A 23482-nucleotide genomic window follows, 5' to 3' on the forward strand; every position below is an offset into this window, starting at 1 on the left:
GTGGTGGACTTCATAAGTGGAAGAATCTAAATATGGATTAGGGAGAAAACTGCTTATGGGGAGTCTCAAGAGAAGAAGACCTTTACTTTTTTCCATTTTTGTTTTCTGTTCTGCCTTTTAAGAAAGAAAGATCCAGGAGGTAAGAGAGAGATGCTGCAAGTAAGAACATTCTTCTTAAACTATATTACACATTCTTGTCAAGAGTCTTAGCTAAGGTGTTAGAGAAAGCATGTAATTTAAAAGAAAAAGTAGAAGAAGGAAAGAAGATAGGGAAAGAGGCAGTATGAATGGATGGAAGAAGAATAGGGAATATATAAAGACCAAAGGTTTTTGACAGAACATTAACTTGCCTATTTTAAATACAGATGTATCTAAGCTACTACTAACCAGAGTTATTTGACATTCATTCATTGACTAAAATGCATGTATATTTATGTCTTGAAATACCTTAAGTTTTTTCCTTTTAAAAATGTATAAGTACTGAGGGAAATACTTTCTCATAGTGTATAGCTTATATGAGTACTTTAAAAGAGTACTACTTTGTTTAAATCTTTACAAAGATGACCTGGACTGTTATTAAACATAAATTTTAATATCATTATTTCTCTTTAATTATAATTAAATGTAAAAAAATTTTCATTTACATTTAAATAATTTAGTGATATTCTAGGATTCTTGATTATTGTAGCAGTATACAACGTCACAGGTTCTTAAGTCCTCATGATTATGTATACATTCTTTGGATGTATGTACAATTATAAGCCAGTTTTTTTCTCTATTGAAGTATTTTTGTGTTTCACTACATATGTTTTACAGGATTAAAGCATTTGGATTGTAACTCAAATCTCTTGGAAACCATACCTCCTGAATTGGCTAGCATGGAATCACTAGAATTGCTTTATTTGCGAAGAAATAAATTACGTTTTCTACCAGAATTTCCTTCTTGTAAATTATTAAAGGTACTATTTAGTTGTCTGTTGAATAACTATATATTTTCTGAAAGTTAATCATGAAAATGAAAAATTTAGTTATTTTACATAGGGAATATGTGTTATGTTTTTTTCTATATATTTTTCAGAATTTTAACATGACTAAATAGTATTAATATTACTATTGGTAATAGACTTGTTTTAAAAAAAGGAATAATTGATTTAAAAATTAAGAATTTGTCTGTTTCATTTGAAGAGTAGTTTATAACTGGAGAAGTAGTAGATGATGAAGCTAACGAAGTAAATTTGGGACTGTAGTATAGGAAACCTGCAATACCCAGAAGGAATATGAATCTAATTCTGTAAGTTGCCAGCTCATGTTTACTTGATGATAAGGTCTATTTAAAATACTTTCTTTTGATTTTAAGTTTATAGCGTTAACACTATGTTTTAAATTTGCCACGCTTTTCTTTCCCTTAGGTATACTTTTATACATTAATGCTAAAAGAATTTCTTTTAAACAAAATGATGACAGTGATATAGAGAAATGAAAAAGTTATTTAATAAGATTAATTATCTGATAATTATAGATTCTGTTAATGGGAAATCAGTATATATAATAATCACTAATAAAAATGTTTAGTAACAAACTTATTGTAATATAATATAAATAACTTTTTAAATTTATACTGACCTGTTTTAAAACTTTAATTTTTTTGTCAGTATAGTTCTTGGATTTGTACTTTTATTAATTCTATTAATGTAACCACTAAATCATTTCTTTGCTTTGGTTTTATAAGCTTTGAACTTTCTGTGAGATTAAACCTTTAAGTATTTAAAAATAACTAGAAAATTGTTGAAAATTTTCTTTTTCGCCATTTTTCTTTAGTTGTAAGATAGCTTAAATGTAATTGAAAATTTAAGCACCTTAGTGATTAGAAAAGTGTGTTCTTTCCATGTATTTTTCAGCGGTTTGAAATTAAGGTTTCAATTTTATATTCACTGTCTAGTGTAAAATTGAATACAAAAATACACATGATTGATCTTTGGTTTTGTAGGAATTACATGTAGGTGAAAACCAGATTGAAATGTTAGGGGCACAACACCTTAAGCATCTGAATTCTATCCTTGTGCTAGACCTGCGGGATAATAAGTTAAAATCTGTTCCAGATGAAATTACACTACTGCAGTCTTTGGAAAGACTTGACCTAAGCAACAATGATATTAGTAGGTAAGTCTAAAGATGGGATGAATAAGAAATCATGTCTGTATTTGGTTATAATTCGTAAGTTAAAATATTTGTAAAAAGCACATAGAGATCTTTTTTTCTACATTGAATTCGATAAATACTTATTGAGTAGGTACCATGTGCAGGCTGACAAAGAGTAATTAGATTTTGTCCTTGGCAGCAAGCTTAATATGCTTAAAGAATCAGATGTATTTACAGTTACTCCAACCCACTAAGAACATAAACTCTAAGAAGGCTGGATTTTATCTATTGTGTTCACTGTTCTATCTCTAACTCCTAGATCAGTGCCTGGGTACATAGAAGTTGCCTGATAAATATTTGATGAATTTTTTAAATGAATGTAAAGCCTTGGGAGAGACATAAAATGCTTTAGGGACCTAAAGGAGGTACAGGAACCACCGTTTATTTGATGAGACTTACCAGGGCAGACTTTGTGGAAGAAGTAACATTTTTAAATGATACTTAGAACTGAGACCAGGGTGAGTCCAGTTAATTGCCTAAGAGCACAATATTTAAAAACATACTCACTTACAGGGTTATGCCTCATTCTAGTCCCACCACGTCATCTTTGAAGGATGACAGCGATTTTCAAGTGCACATATAAGGTGGTCAGAATGATTCCCTTGGTAGGATGAAATTGTGCAAAAAAAGCTTCAAAGGTTAAAATTGTAGGCATTTATTCAGAGAATAGCAAGGAATCGAATTGTAAATAGGTGCAAGTAAGGAGATTGTGAGAATTTAGGTCGTGAAAGCTAAGTTGAGGCCAAGTGAAAGAGGTCCTTGAAATGCCCATGAAAAACCAGTTTTCATTCAACAGGTGGGAAGATTAATAACAAAACCAACTTGATTGTAATCTCATTAAAAAATAAATTGGTGATAGTGGGTTGGATACATTGGATAGAGGTAGTTTTGTAGATGGGAAATCTAAATAAATTCTGTTAGATTAATCTAGTAATTTTTATAACTAAATGGCACTTTCTGTATCCAGTTCACTGTATTGACAGCTTTGTAGATTTCTCTGTTACATAGTAAGATCGTAAACTGTAGTGAGAATGGGATGGAAAGAAGAGGAAAGATGTGAGAGGTATGATGACTTAGAATTAGTATTCTCAGTTGATTGCCTGTTGGAGATGCAGAGGAAGAAGGTAGTGGGCAAAGGATCATAAAAAGTTGTAGAACTATAATATTTAGAGAAGGAATTATTTTATGGATATTAAAAAAAAAGACTCAGACTTACTTAGGATCGTGTACCCGTTAGATGTCTGAGGTTTTGTGCTTGGATGTCAGAAACATGGTTTGCTATTCACAGGAAGAGAAAGGTTTAGCAAGGGAGACTTTCTTCTATATGTATATTTCAATAACTTTTTAAAAATCAAAATTGTTTTCACAGTGTACATATGGCATATAGTATGCCTTGACCATAGATTTGAATGCTTGGACAGTGACCATTCTTTCTACTCACTTCTGTTTATGACAATATTAGTAAGTGACTTGGATATTCCTAAAAATGCTTATAACAAATGAATGAAATAATTTCTTGCCTCATTAATATTGGCATACATATTTTGTCTCATAGCAGTTTTGTTTTGGCTAATATGTAAAAACCTTAGAAAGCAAATATTTAAAACAAAAACAATGACAATATTAAATAAATAAAGTAATCAGGACAAATATTTCTGATATATATGCTTCTCTTTCTCCAGAGCTCTGGATATAAAGTGTGTATATATCACAAGGAAGACCTAGAACATAATGAAACTAATATTAGTTTCTTACCTTTCCTCTAACCCCATGCCTCCTTGATATCAGACAATTCTACTCATTTTGTACCCCTCCAAAATCTCCTGTAACCAAAATATTGATTCCTCACAACACTACCAGAGTACCAGAGTAGTTTTTTAAAAATATAAATTATCGGGTTGTGCTTCTACTGAAAACTTTTGGTGACTCTCCATTTGTTATAGCATTATGTATCAGAACCAAATGAGAAACTTTAAGGAAGAAAATTCTGAGGCAACAATGAATCAGAAACTCTAACATAGGACTGTAGAATTGTTTTGTGTTTTGTCTTAAAAAATTCCTAGGAGATTTTGATGCCTCTGGTTTTCCAACCAGCAATTGGGAACCACTGTCTTGCAAGATAAAGTCAGACATTTTAGCATAACTTTTGAGGACATTTCACAATCAGACCTCATTCATTCACTCTTTGTCATCTTTCACTCCGACAGGTATCCTACTCTCTGAGTACACTAAAGTGTAAATGTACCAACTTAGTTTGTTTCTTTCTGTACCTTAGAATGCTGTTTTCTTATCTGACTGCCTGATGGAATTCTGTTGTTTTAGGCCCAAATCCAGGCTTTGCTACTCCCTTATCCCCTTAGTCTCCTTGCTCATTTCTACTTTTCTACTCTTAGAACGATTTGTTTAGCATTTGTCATATATATATATGACATATATTATATATAATATCATTCATTTGCTGATGTATAATTTACATGCAATAAAATTTACCAATCAGTGTACAGTTTGATGATTTTTGACAAATGTATATGTTTGTGTAACCACTGTCACAGTCATGTAGAACGTTTTGGTTTCCCTTTGCAGTCAATTTCCTTTTCATAACCCCAACCTGTAGCAACCACTGATGTGCTGTCACTGTAGTTTTGCTTTTTCAAAAAATCATAAATGAAATCACACAGGATGTAGTTTTTGTGTCTGTCTTTATTCATGTAAGTATGAAGCTTTCTTGATTCATTCATGTGCTATTGTATATCAGTAGTTCATTTTTATTATTGAGTGTTATTCCATTATACAGATATACCACAATTTATTCATCTCTTCACTAGTTAGTTGATGGACATTTTGATTGCTTTCAGTTTTTTGATTATATGTAAAAGTCTCTGGTTGGATATTATTTTCACTTCTCTTGGGTAAATATGTAGGAGTAGGATTGCTTAGTCATATGGTAAGTGTACGTTTAAATTTCAAAGGCTCTGTTTTCCAAAGTGGCTGTACTCTGTTATATGCTCTCTAGCAACATAAGATAATTCCTATTTATTATATTTTTAGCTATATATGTGTGTCTTTTTCCTTTGTTCAGCTAAAAACTCCTTAAGGTCAAGGAGCTTGATACCCCTATGCCAATGCCTAGTGTATTATAGATGCTAAATAAATTTTAAGATTGAATATGTATGTGTTTAAACAGGTTATCTTTTTGTGTACCAAAGATAAAAATGACTTTCCTCGTTGAATGAAAATATGAATTGTGTGGTTGAAAATTATGGGGGGTTTTGTCATTTTTTTTTCTTTTAGGAAGAATTTTGTTTGCAGTTACTTTTTAGCACTGGATACAGTTTAGCAAGTGTTTTATAGCTTACACTCTTTTATAGCAATATAACAATATTGAAACACTTTTTTTTAACATGTTTGGCATCTGTCTTGAAGGAAAATATTTTAAGTTTACATTACTTCATTATTTGGGCTTTCTTTGACACTTATTTTGTGATGTATTGTTTGTCATATATTGATGGTTCTATAATCAACTATTTGGTTGAATTATACTTACCCTTAATGTTTTCCCTGAAATTAATTCAATCTCTTGTAGTCTGCCCTATTCGTTAGGAAAACTTCATTTGAAGTTCTTGGCACTGGAAGGAAATCCTTTGAGAACTATTCGAAGAGAAATTATAAATGTAAGCATATTTAGAATTCAGCTCTGGTTTTTAAATTTGATATTTAAACATACATGTTGATCTATAAACCTGCAGTGTTTGTCTTGGTGAATATATGTCTTTCTCTCCATCTTTTCAGAAAGGAACCCAAGAAGTCTTAAAGTATCTACGAAGCAAGATTAAAGGTACTTTTGTATTTTCTCCTATATTTTGAAGGATAATATGAAGAGTTATGAATTATTAATAGTATATAAATTTCAGATATAAATATTTAGAGGAAATGGTCCCTGGAAGGTGGCTCTTCTGAATCTATTTAGGCTATAAATATGCTGAAATTTATAAGCATCCTTAAATTCACAACAATAATGTTCTATTCTTAATCTCTTTGATTTGTGTTATACTGTACCAATTAGAAAATATAACAAAGATTCTATAAGCACCTAATGCTTTATCTTTGAAAAAAGAGCAAAACTTGACCATTATATTATAACATATGGGTTCTATTGACTAGGAAGAATGTCAACAGGGATTTGAATATCTACTGCATTCATAGTTTTGGTGAGTTCTGACAAAAATAAAGACAAAACACATTTTTCAGGGTATGTTAATTTAGCATATACATGCATCAAAAAAGAAAATGATACTGTAAAGTTAATTTTTAATACTTCACTAAAATTGTGATGTACACCAGTTTCTATTTTCACGTTTTGTCATTGTAGCGTACACCAGAACATTAAGAAAAAAGTTAGTTGTGCCAGTGTACTCCTGCATAACAAACCACTACAAACCTTAGTGACTGACTACAGCAGCTGTTAATTTAGCTCTCAGCTCTGTTGGCTGCATGCAACCTAGCTTAGCACCATATTGCCAGTCAGTATACGTTAAGTAAGGTAATTGTATACTTTAGCAATTTCCATTTTCCACTTTGCCCTTATAATAAATTATTAACATAATTTTCTAAGACTTTCATTTCCTGACAATCAGAGAGTTTTCTTTCTTCTCCAGATATACTTTCTCCTCGAGAAAAATTTGATTATTCTGATGTAAATAAAGGAAGCCGTGTCAGAATAATAAAAAAAATTTTTTAAGACTTCTTTTAGACTAGTTTTATGTTCACAACAAAATTGAGAGGAAAGTACAGAGATTTCCCATATATCCTCTGCCTGCATACATGCATAGCTTCCCTCAATATCAGCATCACCCACCAGAATAGTGCGTTTTTTACAAGGATGGACCTATGTTGACATACCATAATCACCCAAAGTGCATGATTACCTTAGGGTTCACTCTTGATATTGTATATTCTATGGGTTTAGACAAATGTATAATGACATATATTCAAAGTTGTAACATACAAAATATTTTCACTACCCTAAATCCTCTATGATCTGTGCTCATCCTCCCTCTCCCCATATCCTTCCCCCATCCCTGGCAACCACTGATCTTTTTCTTGTCTCTGTAGTTATGCTTTTTCCAGAATGTCACATAATTAGAATCATAGAGTCTGTGATCTTTTCAGATTGGCTTCTTTCACTTAGTAATATTCATGTAAGCTTCTCCCAAGTCTTTCCATGGCTTGAGAGCTTTTTTCTTTTTAGCACTAAATGATCTTTCATTGTCTGGATGTACCACAGTTTATTTACCTATTCACCTACTGAAAGACATCTTGGTTGCTTCTGAATTTTGGCAGTTATGGATAAATCTGTTTTTTTGCATATGTACATCCTGTTGTTTCAGTATCATTTGTGGAAGAGACTATCTTTATTCCATTGTATTGCCTTTATTCCTTTGTTGAAGATCAGCTGACTACCTTTATGGGGATTTATTTACAGATTCTCTGTTCTGTTTATTGATCTATGCGTTCTTTGCCAGTATCACACTGTCTTGATTACTGAAGCTTTATAGTTAAGTCTTAAAGTTGGATAGCATCAGTCTTCCAATTTTATTCTTTTCCTTCAATGTTGTATTGCCTATTCTGGGTCTTTTGCCTTTCCATATAAACTTTAGAGTTAGTTTGTTGATATTGACAAAGTAACTTGCTGGGATTTTGATTGGGATTGCATTGAATACATAGATCAAGTAGGGAAGAACTGACATCTTGTCAATATTGAATCTTTCTATACATGAACATGGACTATCTCTCCATTTATTTAGATCTTTTATTTTATTCAGCAAAGTTTTGTAGTTTTCTTCAAATAGTTCTTGTTCATATTTTATTAAATTTATACCTGAGTATTTCAGTTTTGGATACTAATGTAAATGGTATTGTGTTTTTGATTTCAAATTCTACTTGTTTATTCTTGATATTGAGGAAAGCAAGTTAGTTTTACATATTAACCTTGTATCCTGCAACCTTACTATAATCACTTATACCAGGAGAGTATTTTTGTCAATTCTTTTGATTTTTCTAATGCATCATCTGTGAGCGAAGATAGTTTTATGTCCTCCTTCCGAACCTGTGTACTTTTTATCTCTTTTTCTTGTCTTTTTGCATTAACAAGAGCTTCTGTCAGTGCAGTGTTGAAGAGAAATGGTGAGAGGGGACATCCTTGCCTTGTACATGATCTTAAGGGGGAAGTTCAAGTTTCTCAATATTAATTATGATGTTAGCTATAGGGTTGTTTTGTTCTTTATCAAGTTGAGAAAGTTCCCCGGTTTTCTAGTTTACTGAGAGTTTTTATCATGAAAGGCTATTGGATTTTATCAAACACTTTTTGTGCATCTACTAATACAACCATGTAATTTTTCTTTTTTAACCTGTTGGTGTGAAAGATTACATTAGTTGATTTATGAATGTTGAACTAGTTTGGCATATTTGGGTTAAATCCCAGTTGGTTGTGGTGTATAATTCTTTTTATACTTTTTAGGTTCTATTTGCAAGTAATTTGTTGAGGGTTTTTGCATGTGTGTTCATGGGAGATACTGCTTTCTAGTTTTCTTTTCTTGTAGTGTCTTTGACCTGTTTGGTATTATTGGCCTCATAGAATAAGTTAGGAAGTATTCTCTCTTGCTTCTATCCTCAGAAAATGATTGTAGAGAATTAGTATAATTTCTTTCTTAAATGTTTGGTAAAATTTACCAGTCAACCCAACTGGACCTGGTGCTTTCCGTTTTGGAAGGTTATTAATTATTGATTAAATTTATTTAATGGATATAGGTCTATTTGGGTTGTCTGTTATTCTTGTGTGAGTTTGGAAGATTATGTACTTCAAGGAATTGATTCATTTCTTCTAGGTTATCAAAATTGTGAGCATAAAGTTGTTCTTAGTATTCTTTTATCTTCCTTTTCTTGTCCATGGAAACTACAGTGATGTCCTCGCTTTCATTTCTGATATTAGTAATTTTTGTTCTCTCTCTTTTTTGCTTAGGTAGCCTGGCATACAGGCATATTGAATTCATCAACCTTTTAAAAAATCAGACTTTGGTTTTATTTATTTTTCTCTATTGATTTCCTGTTTTCAATTTCATCAGTATCTGTTTTAATTCTTATTATTTATTTTCTACTCTTTCGATTTAATTTTCTTTTCTTTTTGTAATTTCCTAAGGTAGAAAATTAGATTATGGATTTTAAATCTTCTTTTCTTGTATATGCATTCAGTACTATAAATGTCCCTCTAAACACTGCTTTCACTGTATCCATCAAATTTTAATAAGTTTTGTTTTTATTTCTATGTAGTTCAAAGTATTTTAAAATTTTTCTTTAGATTTTTTTCTTTAAGTAGTGTGTTATTTAGAAATACGTCATTTAATCTCTATATATTTTAGGAATTTCCAGTTATCTTTCTGTTATTGATTTCTAATTTAATTCCATTGTGGTCTGAGAACAGACATTGAATGCTTTCTGTATTTTTACGTTTTTAAAGGTATGTTTTATGACATTTTAAGGTATAAGGACAATTAAATATATTAGGATATATACTAAGCTGCTGTATTGTATATCACTTCTCATGTCTTTAGTCAGAAACTTATATTATGGTCACTCATGTAAATGTAACTGGGAGCTTTTCTTTTTAAACAAAAACAGCTTTATTACTGTGTAATTCACATGCCACATAATTCTCCCATTAAAACTGAACAATTAAATGTTTTTTTGCTGTATTAACAAATATGTGCAACTCTTGCTGTGTCAATTTTAAACATTTTCATCACCTCAAAAAACATTGCAGTGCCTTTTATCTATTGTGGATAATGCTGTGGTAAACATTTATTTACAAGTTTCAATGTGAACATATGTTTTCATTTCTCTTGCGTATATATCTAGCACGTGGTAACTTTATATTTAGCCATTTGAGAACTGCCAGACTTTTACAAAGCAGCTGCACCAGTTTACATTCTGATTAGCATTGTATGGGGGTTCTCATTCTTCCACATCCTCACCAACACTTGTTGTTTTCTGACTTTCTGATTCTAGCCATCCTGGTGGGTCTGAAGTGGTTTCTCACTGTAGATTTGATTTCATTTCCCTGATGAATAATAATATTGAGCATCATGTGCTTGTTAGCCGTTTGTACGTCTCTGGAGAAATGTCCATTGAGATTCTTTACCCAATTTTTAATTTTTTTATTATTGAGTTGTAACAGTTCTTTATGTATTCTAGATGATATAAACTTCTTGTCAGACATATGATTGGCAAATATTTTCTAGCCCTGTGAGGGCTGTCTTTTCATTTTCTTGATAATGTCCTTTGAAACACTAGTTTTTAAAATTTTGATGAAGTCAGCTTCTTTCTCTTTTTGCTTATGCTTTTGGTTTCATATCTAAAAATCCTTTGCAAAATCCTGTTTTATGAAGATTGTCCCCTGTGTCTTCTCCTAAGAGTTTTAAATTTTTGCTCTTACATTTAAGTCTTTGACCCACTTAGAGTTAATTTTTATATATGGTGTGAGATAAGGATTCAATTTCATTCATTTATATATGGCTCTCCAGTTTCCCTGCATCATTTGTTAAAAAGTTTTTCTCATTGAATGGTCTTGGTATTTTTCTTGAAAACCAGCTGACCATAAATGTAGGGTTTATTCTGGACTTTGAATTTTACTCCATTGATCTGTATCTCTTTCCTGTGTCAGTACTACACTATCTTGATTACCATTGGTTTGTAGTAAATTTTGAAATCAGGAAGTGTAAATCTTCCTTCTTTATTCTTCTTTTTCAGGCTTGTTTTGCTATTCTGGGTTTCTTGCAATCCTGTACAAATTTTAGAATGAGTTTGTTGATTTTTACAAAGAAGCCAGTTGGGAATCTGATAGAGATTGCATTGAATTTGTAGATCAGTTTGTGGAATATTGCCATCTTAGGTTTTTTAATCAAAAAGTCAATAAATGTATGCGGTAAAAAAATTTCAAGCAACATACAAGGATATATAATGAAAAGTAAATCTATTTCTCACACTAGTTCACACCTAAGAGATAAATCTCCCTCTTTACATTCTCCATGATGCTGATTATTAAAAGTAACTTTTTGGAAAGTGTTCAGAACACTCTATTTCAATATATAATCATGGTAGTATACATGTATGTTTAAGTATAATGCTAGGTTTTATTGCTGGTTTAATATTGTCTCTCTGCCTTTGTAATTTATCAGATTGGAAATATCAAAAATAAAGTCTTAAATTTGCTAAGGAAAAAATCTAAAATTTTTTCGTAAATAATGTACCAAAAGCTTACTTGATTATGCAGATCACCAGATTTTAAGTGACTGGGGATAATTGGCTTTGTTGTGTCCTAAACTGAGAAGATAGGCATGTGCCTTTTTGGTAAACATTTTGGGGAAATAATACTTTTCCTTTGCTAAAAAATTCCTTCTAATGGACCATATTATTTTGTTTAAGAGGAAGGGTTGCTTGTCATTGTTTCTTCTGAGACATTGTAGTTATTCTTTAAAGATTCTTTTCTTGCAATTCTAATTTTACTCCTTAGTTTCCTTATGGTAGGAATTATTAAAAGGTTTTGAAGGCATCTTATAGAACTATATCTATTTTCTGTTAAATAGATATTAAATTCTAGACCTAGATTTGAGTTACTGGAAATAAAACATGTGACTAACAATATTCTCACCAATAATAGCTAGAAATCATACATACTATTTTTATGTATTTTCAGGAATTCCTTTTTAAAAGACTTCATAGTATAACTGTTGGTTTCATATAACCTTTCTTTTGCTAGATGATGAACCTAACCAAAGTGACTCTGTCGTTGAGACTGCCATGACACTACCAAGTGAATCGAGAATCAATGTACATGCCATCGTCACATTAAAAATGTTAGACTATAGGTATGTAATTCATTTTTTAAATATTGCTAAACACGTAAGAAACTTTCAGAAATAATCCTTCAGAAAAAGACAATTGACAAGGAAGATTAATCAGATTGCATTAGTCCTTAGGATAATAGCAACTGCAGAAACAATGATGAGATAAAAGCATATTAAAAGCACAGTGAACTTCTATGCCCATTCCTTAGGTGATTTATGTTAATTATACATAAGAGATAGATAAATAGTTATTCATAGTGAAATTTTTATAATGAACATTTCATTAGTATAAAAATTAAGAGTGACAACATTGTTTGGTAATAAAATTTTCTGACTCAGTAACCAGCATCCAGAGAGAATTTAATATTAGAGTGGGGGTCCTATATTGGTAACTAAGAAATAAGTATCATTTAGTTGATGAACACCTCAAGCAGGCAAAGCTTGAGAAGCTGTACTCTGTTTATGTATCTGAGTCTAAGTCAAATAATGTGTCATAATATGAATATATGATCTGTTAGCACATACATTAAGCCTGAAACAATTATAATGTTGGTATATAAATTGAGACAAAAGTCTAATAATTTTTATGTATTATGGGCGTGTGTTTGATTAGAGAAAGAAGATACCTATGCAGAGATTGGAAGTGGTTGTCAAGTATTCTTCAGAACTATCTAAGGCAACAATGATAAAAATAGCCAATACTGTCAAAGCTCTTGCAGTAATTGGGTCATGTTTGGATATTATAATGAAAATGCAGAACAATACAGACTCAAGTCAGGTAGTGACTAGATTGGAGTATCTTATTTAAAGTATAAATTAATTCCCAATCTTAAAGGATAAATGCCTTCAACTAAAGTCTTAAAAATAGCATTAATCTTTAAAGTTTGATTGGAATAAATCACTTCCCCATGACTTGAACATTCCTGATTGAAAAGATAAAAGTGCTCCATCTGCACAGTGGAAAATGGGACCAGAAGACAGAAGTAGAAGGCATACTAACTGTGAAATTTAGACATTTATCTTAATGTATTACAGTGCTTTTCTTACACGTTTCTCTCATACTGCACATTACATGCAATATTGTTTTCTCGTTCATGCAGTCATTCATTTGGCATTCCATTGAGGATTCTTTTAAATAGATAATATGTTAGGCATTAAAAATCACAAAAAAAAGAAAAAGAACATAAATATAAGAGCTAATTATAACATCAAATTGTTAAATCTGCAAATATTAGTGTTCTACTTTACCTTCCTTTAAGATTCTATTTTACTGAAAATCTTACTGAAAGGGAAAATGAAATTTATTTATGTTTATATTTGCTAAAGATCTGTCATAAATCATAATGGATAACTCTTTAGATTCTAATTTCATAGAAATGAGGTTCAGGAAAGGTAAACTACAAAGCTTATTAATGGTAGGACCAGGAACAGTTTAGTCCACAGCCATGACCTCATGTACCTTGTTGCATGCTAAAGGAGAGAGAAATTGGTTTAGGTTATGAGGAAACTGGTTTAGTATAGTGTTGAACTTTTATAAATTATCTTGTAGTTAACTGTATACCCAAAGAAAGTTGACAGATCACCCCTGTTAGAAATTTGTAAGAAAAGTACAAGAATCCTTTTTTAAATTAAAGATACAGTTCTACTCTGAAGTAGAGGAATCTACTTACTGTTCATTTACTGTATGACTTCTAGACATCTTAGGCTCTGAAGATATCTCTGTCTTTATTCACATTGAATATATGACCTCCCAGAAGGTGTGACACAACGTGTTGTGACACAGTATGTTGTTTGAATTCCTAACAGTTAACACTTTGTGGGTTGGCAGTTTTTTGTGGCATTCTCTACAGAACTTTTTAATCTACTACCTTTGAAAAAGCTCCTTATGAAATCTTTAAAGGCATTTGAAAATGAAAAGCATAATTATATCTTTCCAGACTGCTAAGAATGATGTATTTTTAAACCACTTTTTGTTTAGTGATAAACAAACAACTTTGATTCCTGATGAAGTGTTTGATGCAGTAAAAAGCAATATTATCACTTCTGTTAACTTCAGTAAGAATCAGTTATGTGAAATTCCCAAAAGGTAAGAACTGTTCACAATGACATTTTTATTGAGTTGTGACTCATTCTCAGGTGTGCTTGCATTTTAGTTGTAAAATAATTATTTTTTTATAGTTTTTTAATTAGAAAGTATATGTAAAATTTTTTGCATTGTTAATATTTGAGGGATTCAACAAAATTGGCTTAAAGTATTATTCCCTGAGACACTTGTTAACATTTGTTCTGAGAGGTATGTAAGTTTTTTACAATTTTCTTTTTCTTTTATATTTTAAACTTAGAAAATAGGTATTAGAATTATTAAAAGTATTAAATTACTTTTTCCTATATAATGAGATATCAGAGGAAAAGTTTTAAGAGACAATCTAAAGCCAAGTCCATGTAGATTAGCAGGAATTTGGGGCTTTATATTAACAAATTGCCAAACCACTGAATTTCTCCACTGATAGTAAAAGTAGAGTTGACTAAACTCTGTTAATATTTTCCTCCCAGAAAAGGATTCTTTATTTATAGATATTAGAGGTTGTTTGCATTGTACTCTGTACTGTTAATACATCTTCCTGGATGTTAACTATAGCAAAATCTTTAGGTTATGAGAGAAAATTAATTTAGTATAGTGTTGAACTTTTAGAAATGATTGTTATCTTGCAGTTAACTATATATCCAAAGAAACCTGACAGGTAACCTTGCATTTAAAACAATAGTATGAGAGACAGGAAGAGTAATGGTAAAGAACTTGGGCAATAGAGTCAATTGCTTGTATCTGTACTCCTGATCTACGAGCTTTGTGGCTTTGGACTGGTTAACTAGCTGTTCTTAGTTTCCTCAACTGGGAAGTAGAGATAAAAGTGGATCTATTTACCAGAATTAAATTAAATGACATAATCCGCATAAAACATTAACACATAAGCCTAGCACTTAGTAAGAACTTTAGTACTTAAAAAAAAAAAAAGATGATGTATTGGAAAAATAGAATGGCTTTCATCTGACTTCCAAAAATTCTTCTTAGATGTTTTAAATTTTTAAAAAGTCAGACAAACTATTATTTGCTTTCTGTTTTACAGGACATAGTTTGGGGAATGTAGGTCTTGAAAGATGATAACTTTAAGAGGTTACACTGCAAAAGGAGATCTAGTCCATCTTTCCTTTCTCTCTTGTTTAAAGGGAGTCAAGATATTTGATAGAATAGTTGAGCATTTAGATTTGCTCTCTGATAGAATATGTTTGCCTTGAGAATCCTGAATCAAAGAGGCTGATTGGGGATGAAGATGGATGGAGTTAAAAGATATTATGTTTTTACTTAATTTCTCATTTTACGCCACAGTCTGGTTATTCTTATGCAAAACAATAAGCTTTTCTGTTGCCACAGTTATTTCTTCATGTTTTTAGTAATTCAGAATGACCATGAAGAGAGATAGTAAAGACATACCTGCTGCAGAGAATTTTTGAACTACTTTCCCTCTTTCTTAAATTTTTATTTCACAAGTCACATTTTTCACCATATTACATAATGATTGCAAAAATAATACTTATTTATAAAATATTGGACTAAATGAAGGGACAGATCATTTAGTGTCATCACTGATTTATTCTGTTAGCTTCCTGGCATATTTTATTTCAAGCTACCACCCATTTAGAATTACACATACAATTTGTACCTTGACTAGATTTGTCATAAGCATTTTCCTACCTTGTAAATGATACTTTTAAAATCTAATTTATCTTTATTACCATAAGCTTGATTATGACAGTAGATAAAACAAAATATTGTTTCTTTAGGCCAGATTTTCAAAAGAATTATTGAATCAGAGTATGGCTCTCAATACATATACCCAAAAACTTTCCAAAAAAGTTTTATCAGTTACATATCTAAAGTCATTGTATTTTTCACTGTATCTTCTTTAGCATAGCATTTGATGTTCTTTTTTTTTTTTCTTTCCTAATATGATAGACAAAAATGATTTATAGTTTAACTTTCATTTTTTGGCAAATCATATATGATGTTTGTTGTTCTTATAGTTAAATTAATATCATACTTTCAAACTATTAAGCGTGATTAGGCCTACTTAGAAATATTTACTTCTTCCTCTTTAAATCTTTGGTTTAAGTTGCTTAGTAGTAACACTTACCAAATGTAGGAATTAATGTTTTCCTGCAAACATGATTAAGTGTAATGATAATTTGGATAACAAATACTATACTTTTTAAATGCTGACATACATTTTAAAAACATTTTGAAGTACTAGATACAGATGGTATTATATCATGAAGCTAAAGGGAAAACTACTATGTAATAGAATACATGTCTAACAATGTATTTTATGGATTCATGTCATTAACAGAATATGTTACAAACATTGCTGGGTTTGATTTTTTTTTTTTGTGCCCATAATTGGTTTAAATATAAAGTGAATGGTTTCTTAAATTAAGAATACATTTAAGGTCAAATAGAAATTCTTGAACAGATAATATTACAGCTATTTTAAAAAATATTTTTATCAGTTATGCATGCAAGTTGATTGAAATTTTTGTGAGAAAAGTAAATGTTACTGAAGATCTTAATTATCAAAAATAATGTAAGATTTTTTTCCTCCGTGGTCAGCTTGTAGTTTTGAAGTTCCAACAGTGAATTCAAGTGTTAACATTTAAAAATTATTTTTGTTTCAGGATTGTGGAACTGAAGGAAATGGTTTCTGATGTCAATCTCAGCTTTAATAAGCTTTCCTTTATATCCTTGGAACTATGTATGCTTCAGAAATTGACTTTTTTAGATCTCAGGTATTATATATGATTGCTTAACTTTTTGAACTATAACTTATCTTTGAGTTTTACCTAACTTTTGCCATATTCCTCGTGACTTTCTAAGAAAAGAAATTGGTCTTTAGTTAGTTAATAATATATTAAGGGATATCTAAAATTAAGCGTTTAGGGGAGTATTTTAAACATGTCATTTGTAGGCAATTTACAAGTTTTATGATAAGACAATAATTTAAAGTATTAGAAAGCATTAGCACATTGTTTAGATTCATGCTTAAGCAGAATTAAAAATACTAAATGGTAAGTATTTGCTTCACATTGTTTCTTTCCTTTTTAGCATAAAACTATCAAAACCCTATGTTGACACCGCAGTTAGTATGGCTTCTCTTAAAAAGAACCTGTTTGTTTTTAAAATATTATATTAGCAAGAAGTAAAGAAAAAGAGCACTACGAGTGGCAACAAAAAGAAAGAAACTATTTAAGGCTCTGCAGAGGTAATAGGAAGTTTAATTTAAATATGTCCTAAGCTAAAGTGACAGAATCAGAAGTGTCACAGTTCTTTGAGTGTATAATAGGTGTCTCAGGGTTAGATAGTCATTTGTTTGCTTGGGCTTTAAAACTTGATTTGTAAAATACATCTCTATTACCTGGGCTTCCTACTGCTCATAATTTTTACTAGGTGTGTTTTTGGTTTATTTAAAGTATAGCTGCTCTTCCTCTGCTCAAACATTAGTCACTTTACAATAAGCTAAGTCATATCTGTTTGAGGATTTATTCTTCCTATAGAGACAAAAGTCTTACAGGATTAAAGCAAAGATACTACTACTCTGCTCCTACTAAATGTGGAAATACTTCTATTTTCCAGGAGCAATTACAGTGACAAGACAGTTTAAAGCCACATTTTACTTCAGTATTAATGGAGCAGTGAGAATGAATTCATGCCCCCATTGACACTCTCTTTATTTCTTTTCATCTCATTCTCTTGTGTGTGTGTGTGTGTGTGTGTGTGTGTGTGTGTGTGTGTGTGTATCTATACACACATATTATCTATAGCTATACCTGAAAGCTTCAAATTAAGTCACTAAAATACAATTTTATGTGTGATATCAGAAGGTATAAGACTCTAGGCAAAGGATAGAAGAAACCAGCATGGGTTATTCAGCACAAATTAATAAAGACCATTACAGGGGAAAAGTACAGAGAAGAGAAAAAAGAACATGCCATAGAAAGTATGATTCATATGCTAGACTTGACTTCTGAATGCAGAGAAATAGGTTAGAGAGAAGTATTCAATTGTGATAGATAGCTATCTAGTTGGATATAATTTTCTCACAAACATTTTCTGTTATTTGTAGTTATACGGCCTCAGAATGCTCCTTCCTTCTTCTTAACCTTTCTTCTAACATCGTTCGCAGGTTCTTCCAACAATAAATGATATTACTTCCCTGTTTCATTGTACGATCTAAAAAACCTACGCATTGTGCAAATTGACATTCTAAACTTACAGTAGAAATGGACTTACTTAATGCCTATGTAGTAGAAAGCTCCAAGTTTCCAACTGTATAGAATCTCTTTACTTTCCTGTTTCATTGTTTTCATATAATTTTTCAGTTCTTCTTGGAGTAGAATTCCATATCTATATGTGAGATATATATATATTAGTCAAATACTTACCAAATATTTGAGGCATCAAATAATGTGATCTAAAGGGCTTTGACTGTTGGAAATGTTGTTCTCAACTTAAAAGAGATAAGGGATCAGTAGTGTTTACCCTGTTAAATCTATCATTTAAGAGTTGACTGCATTATCAGTTGGTTGCATGTTGGTATTAAGATTTGGCATACTAATCAAATACTGAGGCAACTTGACTGACTCGGAATCCTCAAGACACAGCCTTAATGATATCAAGAATTGACAGACTGAGCCATATAATTTTTTATCTGATTAACACTTTAATTATAAATTAAAGTACAAATTTTCATTCTTTGTAAATCTTTCTTCTTTGTTCATACTTTCATCTTTTTCTTTCTAATTTAGGAATAATTTTTTAAATTCTTTGCCTGAAGAAATGGAATCATTGATAAGACTACAAACAATTAATCTTTCCTTTAATAGGTAAGAAACAGAACAGACAAATCTGAATATCATTTATTCAATAGAAAATGTGTAGGTGTTACTAGCAAATACAGCTAAAGAGCCAAAAAACCAAAAAGGCCCTATGTTTTTACTTTATTTAAATATCCAGGTTTATTTTCTCTTAGTTCTACTTGAAAGTGATGTTGCTTTCTTAGAATTTTCAAAACTAATATCTAAGAGATTGTTTTTGTTCCTTTTAACCATTTTAAGAACCCTGAAGCCTAGTAGGAAGACAACATACAAATAAGTAATTATAATTGCTGAAGTGGAAGCACAGTGCATCGACACAGGTGTTTCCTAGATTAGTTGAAGGTAGAAGAGGTAGGTTTGAAACTGAAATTTGAGAAGTAGACATTGCCAGACACACTAGCATGTACTAAACAAGGATGTGAGGAAATGGTGCATTTGGAACCCTTCAATAAGTTCAGTATGGCTCGGACCATAAAGTGAGGAAGTAGAAGAGGAGAAGTAACAAATGAAGTTGGGCATTTAAGCAGTAGCCAGCCCTTTAAGAGCTTTTTATGCCTGATGAAATTTAGATTTTATTCTGGAAACACTATATAGATACTACTAAAAATTAAGAATAGCTAATATTATTAATATTTATCATCTGTTGACCCTGGACTAAGTATGTTTCATGTATTACCTCATTTAATCCTCACAAAAGCCCTACATGGTAGATTCTGTTATTATGTCCATTTAAAGATCAAGGATTAGGAATTAAGTGACTCACCTAAGGTTCACTTAGGTGACTGGGACTTCAACCCAGGTGGTTTGACCCCAGAAGTTGGGCCCTTAACAACTATATCATATTGCTGCTTATGATGTAAGTTGATTCTGCTAACAATTTAATATAAATGTTAATAGGTGACATTTATCATATTACAGATACTGTCCTAGGGTCTTCATATACAGTCACTCAATCCTTATAAGAAGTACATAAATTTAGTACTGTTGTTATTCCTTATTGACGGATGAGGACTCTGTGGCACAGTGATGTTAAATACTACCTATTTAAGCTATTGTTCTGTCTGCTGTTATTTGTGTTTTCTCATGTGTAGGTTATACCATTATTGTTATTATTTAAAAATATGTGTACTTCTCAAATCTCTCCTAATTTGTACTTGTGAATTGAATTATCAGCTCTCTATTGAATTTTCTATTGAACTATCGATTGCATTGTTAAGTAGTGTCTCTGGTGGGTGGCAAAAGCTAACCCCAGTTTCTTTTAATTGGCGAGCAACATCTTTTTTAATTACCTTGCTTATGGATTGTGGGAGCAGAGGAGGGACTACTTAGCGGTGGTTTGGTTCATCTGTACTCCTGGTTTTTCAGAGCTGCCTTTTTTTTTTAACATTTTTTATTGAGTTATAGTCATTTTTCAATGTTGTATCAAATTTCAGTGTAGAGCACAATTTTTCAGTTATACATGAACATACATATATTCATTGTCACATTTTTTTTTTCACTGTGAGCTACCGCAAGATCTTGTATATATTTCCCTGTGGTATACAGTATAATCTTGTCTATCTATTCTGCATATGCCCGTCAGTATCTACAAATTTTGAACTCCCAGTCTGTCCCTTCCCATCCGCCTCTCCCTTGGCAACCACAAGTTTGTATTCTATGTCTATGAGTCTGCCTTGAGTTTACCCTTCATCATTGCTTTTTTTCAACATTAAGGCAGCAAAGGAAGGTAGTATGGGGAAGTGAAAAGGCCACAGCTGTAAAACTCTCCTTCAGCCCATCCTTGTCTTTTCTAGTTGGTGCTGCAGTTAGCCTCATACTAAAACCATGCCAACCTCTGTCCCCCAAGAGATCCTCCAGGATTTTGTGTTAATTACTGAGTATCAGCCTTCCCATCTCACTTGTGGCATCTTCAGTTTTGCTTTGGATAAGGAAGTCAGCATCCTATGCAAGTTGTGTCATTTTTTCAGGAACCAAACAATGCACTTATTTTGGAAGCTTAAGTCAAAGCAAAGTATAATCTCTAGTTTTTATTTAAGATATTGTCAATGATTCTGTTTCATAAGAAGCAAAAGTAAACTGAGGAAGAATACCTAAGGAAGAAGAGCATCTCAGGAGGATTTCCTTGTCTCCTGAATAGAAGGAAAAAAAAAAAAAAAGGAGAATTTACTCCAAATTTTGCTTGATCTTTTTACACTAAATAAAAACTGTTACAGGTCTGTCCATTTAATGTATATTTCAAGGTTTCCAAAATTAAGTCCATTTTTTAATTTTTTCTGGAAAATTTGAATACAGACCTTATACCAAATATAAAATAACTTACATTAAGAAAACTACCTCATGGTATCAAACTTAGGATCATCAATTTGAAAGAATGATTTTTGCCTCTGATTCTAGTATATTTAGGTGTTCTGTTCACATTTTAATAGATTCAAAACACTACCTGAAGTTCTGTATCGAATTTCCACACTTGAAACAATTTTGATTAGTAACAATCAGGTTGGATCTGTGGACCCTCAGAAAATGAAGACAATGGAAAATCTGATCACATTGGACCTTCAAAACAATGATCTCCTACAAATTCCACCAGAGCTTGGTAATTGTGTCAACCTAAGGTAACTACAGCATTCTTTTAAGTTTTCCCATTTATTTGATTTGTTCGAGCATTATTTTTTATTTTGTTTCTGTTTTTGTTGAGGTACTCTAGTGGGCAAGTTGAAGTAAAAAATTTAATGTCTTGTTAAAAATAACAGGTAACAAAACTCAGAATTCCAATTCCATTTTTCAAGTTTTACCAAATATATATTTAGTTTTATTTATATAGTATAATATATGTGTAAATACAGCAACTGGTTGTTTCTAGTGATACTTTTCTCATCACTGTGTATGTGTATAACCTGAACCTCTATTGCATAAAAATGTCAGGGGAATATGAATGCATTAGCTGTGCATATGGAGTTTTTCAAAATCTGATTACAGACTACCACAATTTAATTCACTCCTGGCATGGTGGTCTTCCTTACTCTGCTGTTACCTCAGCCTCAAATGCCTTCACCCTGCTTTTATCAGTCATCAACTTAATTATCACCTCTGAAAACCTTCCCTACACTCGAGGCAGAGTTAGTCCCTCCTCTTATTTCCCAACCTGGTTTATTTGGACTCATTTATACTATTTCTTTGTCCTTCTTTAAAAAAGAGTTATCCCAGTGCCTAGAACATAGTAAGCACCCAGTAAGTGCTTGTTAAGTGAATATAAAGTTAAGTAACTTTGAGATGTGAACAGGAAGCCAGTAGTTAAACAGAATGTGTCAGAATAATTTAATTACTGAAAACTGCGTGTTATGGTTTAGCATATTTTACTTCACCAGAGCAGCACTGGCATCTGCTCTAGTACCTTGTATTATTGAACTGTAGGAAACAGGTGAATTGATTCTTGTTCTGTGCAGTAGTTGTATTCTCTAAAGTCTCCGTGAACACTAGATTAGCAAATACTGAACCATTACTCCCTAGGAGAAGTACAGAGTTAGGCTCTTTCAAGCTTCTGGTCACATTGTCATCAACCAATCAACGCATAACTTTGTGTTGTGTGTGTTTCTGTATTATGACAGCTCATTTAATATTGTTGATTCATTAACACTGAGCTGTGGCCAAAATGGCACTATGATTTGTCTGAATGAAGCTTATCTAATGTTTTCTCTATAAGGTACATGACATCCTTCCTTTGTTTGGGAAAACTAGACAACACTTCAGCATTATGCTTGTGGACTATATTAAACAGTGAAATTTGTACCAATAAAAAATACAAAAATAGAAAAAAAGTCACTCTAAGTAAACCATGGAAAGGACACTGGTTTATAGAGCATGAGAGCTATAAAGGCAAAGCATTGCCTTATTTGACCTCAGCTGGGAATGTGCCTGGCAAGTGACTCAAGATTTTTTGCTGCTCTTTGCATGCCCCAAAGTGACCTTCAAAGTGCCATATGTGTCAATTTGGTGGTTCCAAATAAGTTTTAGTGAGTAGGCAAATTAGCAAATTTGGAGTCTGTGAATAATGAGGAGTGACTGTAATTAATTTCTTTTTCTATAAATTAAGAAAATCATTCTTTAAAAGAATTCCCAAGGCATATAGAAATATTTGAAGATATAATTTAGATCTACTGTATAATATGTTCTGACTCCTTTGACTTTTGTTTAAACACTTTAGATATTGAAAATTAATATAAAAGCCTCTATCTTACAATTTAAGATATTTCATAAATTGTATAAAGAAACAAATCAGCCAGCCCTTAAATCTTAAACTGAACCTTATTTCAGAATATTTAAATAGATTTTATATGTGTATATGGTCAAGGACAGGAGGGAGAGGGCAGACGTCCATGCTGACATTTCCCGTGTGGAGGAGGCTGTGTTGGCTATATGATAGCCTTTGGTGTGAGTATTTGTCAGTATGCTTATTCTAACAC

At 31.6% G+C, this 23482-nt stretch overlaps 1 protein-coding gene across 1 annotated transcript in view; it reads left to right on the plus strand.

Annotated features, from left to right (window-relative positions):
• Positions 1 to 23482, plus strand: part of LRRC40 (leucine rich repeat containing 40) — a 42356-nt gene that overhangs the window by 18256 nt on the left and 618 nt on the right. Inside the window, exons 6-14 of the mRNA XM_006205409.4 lie at positions 817 to 959; positions 1988 to 2160; positions 5783 to 5870; positions 5989 to 6034; positions 12011 to 12119; positions 14077 to 14184; positions 16827 to 16937; positions 18954 to 19031; positions 21449 to 21634. Coding sequence (XP_006205471.1) covers positions 817 to 959; positions 1988 to 2160; positions 5783 to 5870; positions 5989 to 6034; positions 12011 to 12119; positions 14077 to 14184; positions 16827 to 16937; positions 18954 to 19031; positions 21449 to 21634 — 1042 coding nt within the window. The remainder of the gene's footprint in view (positions 1 to 816; positions 960 to 1987; positions 2161 to 5782; positions 5871 to 5988; positions 6035 to 12010; positions 12120 to 14076; positions 14185 to 16826; positions 16938 to 18953; positions 19032 to 21448; positions 21635 to 23482) is intronic.

The sequence above is a fragment of the Vicugna pacos genome, chromosome 13 (assembly GCF_048564905.1).
Source record: "Vicugna pacos chromosome 13, VicPac4, whole genome shotgun sequence".
NCBI classification, from domain to species: domain Eukaryota; kingdom Metazoa; phylum Chordata; class Mammalia; order Artiodactyla; family Camelidae; genus Vicugna; species Vicugna pacos.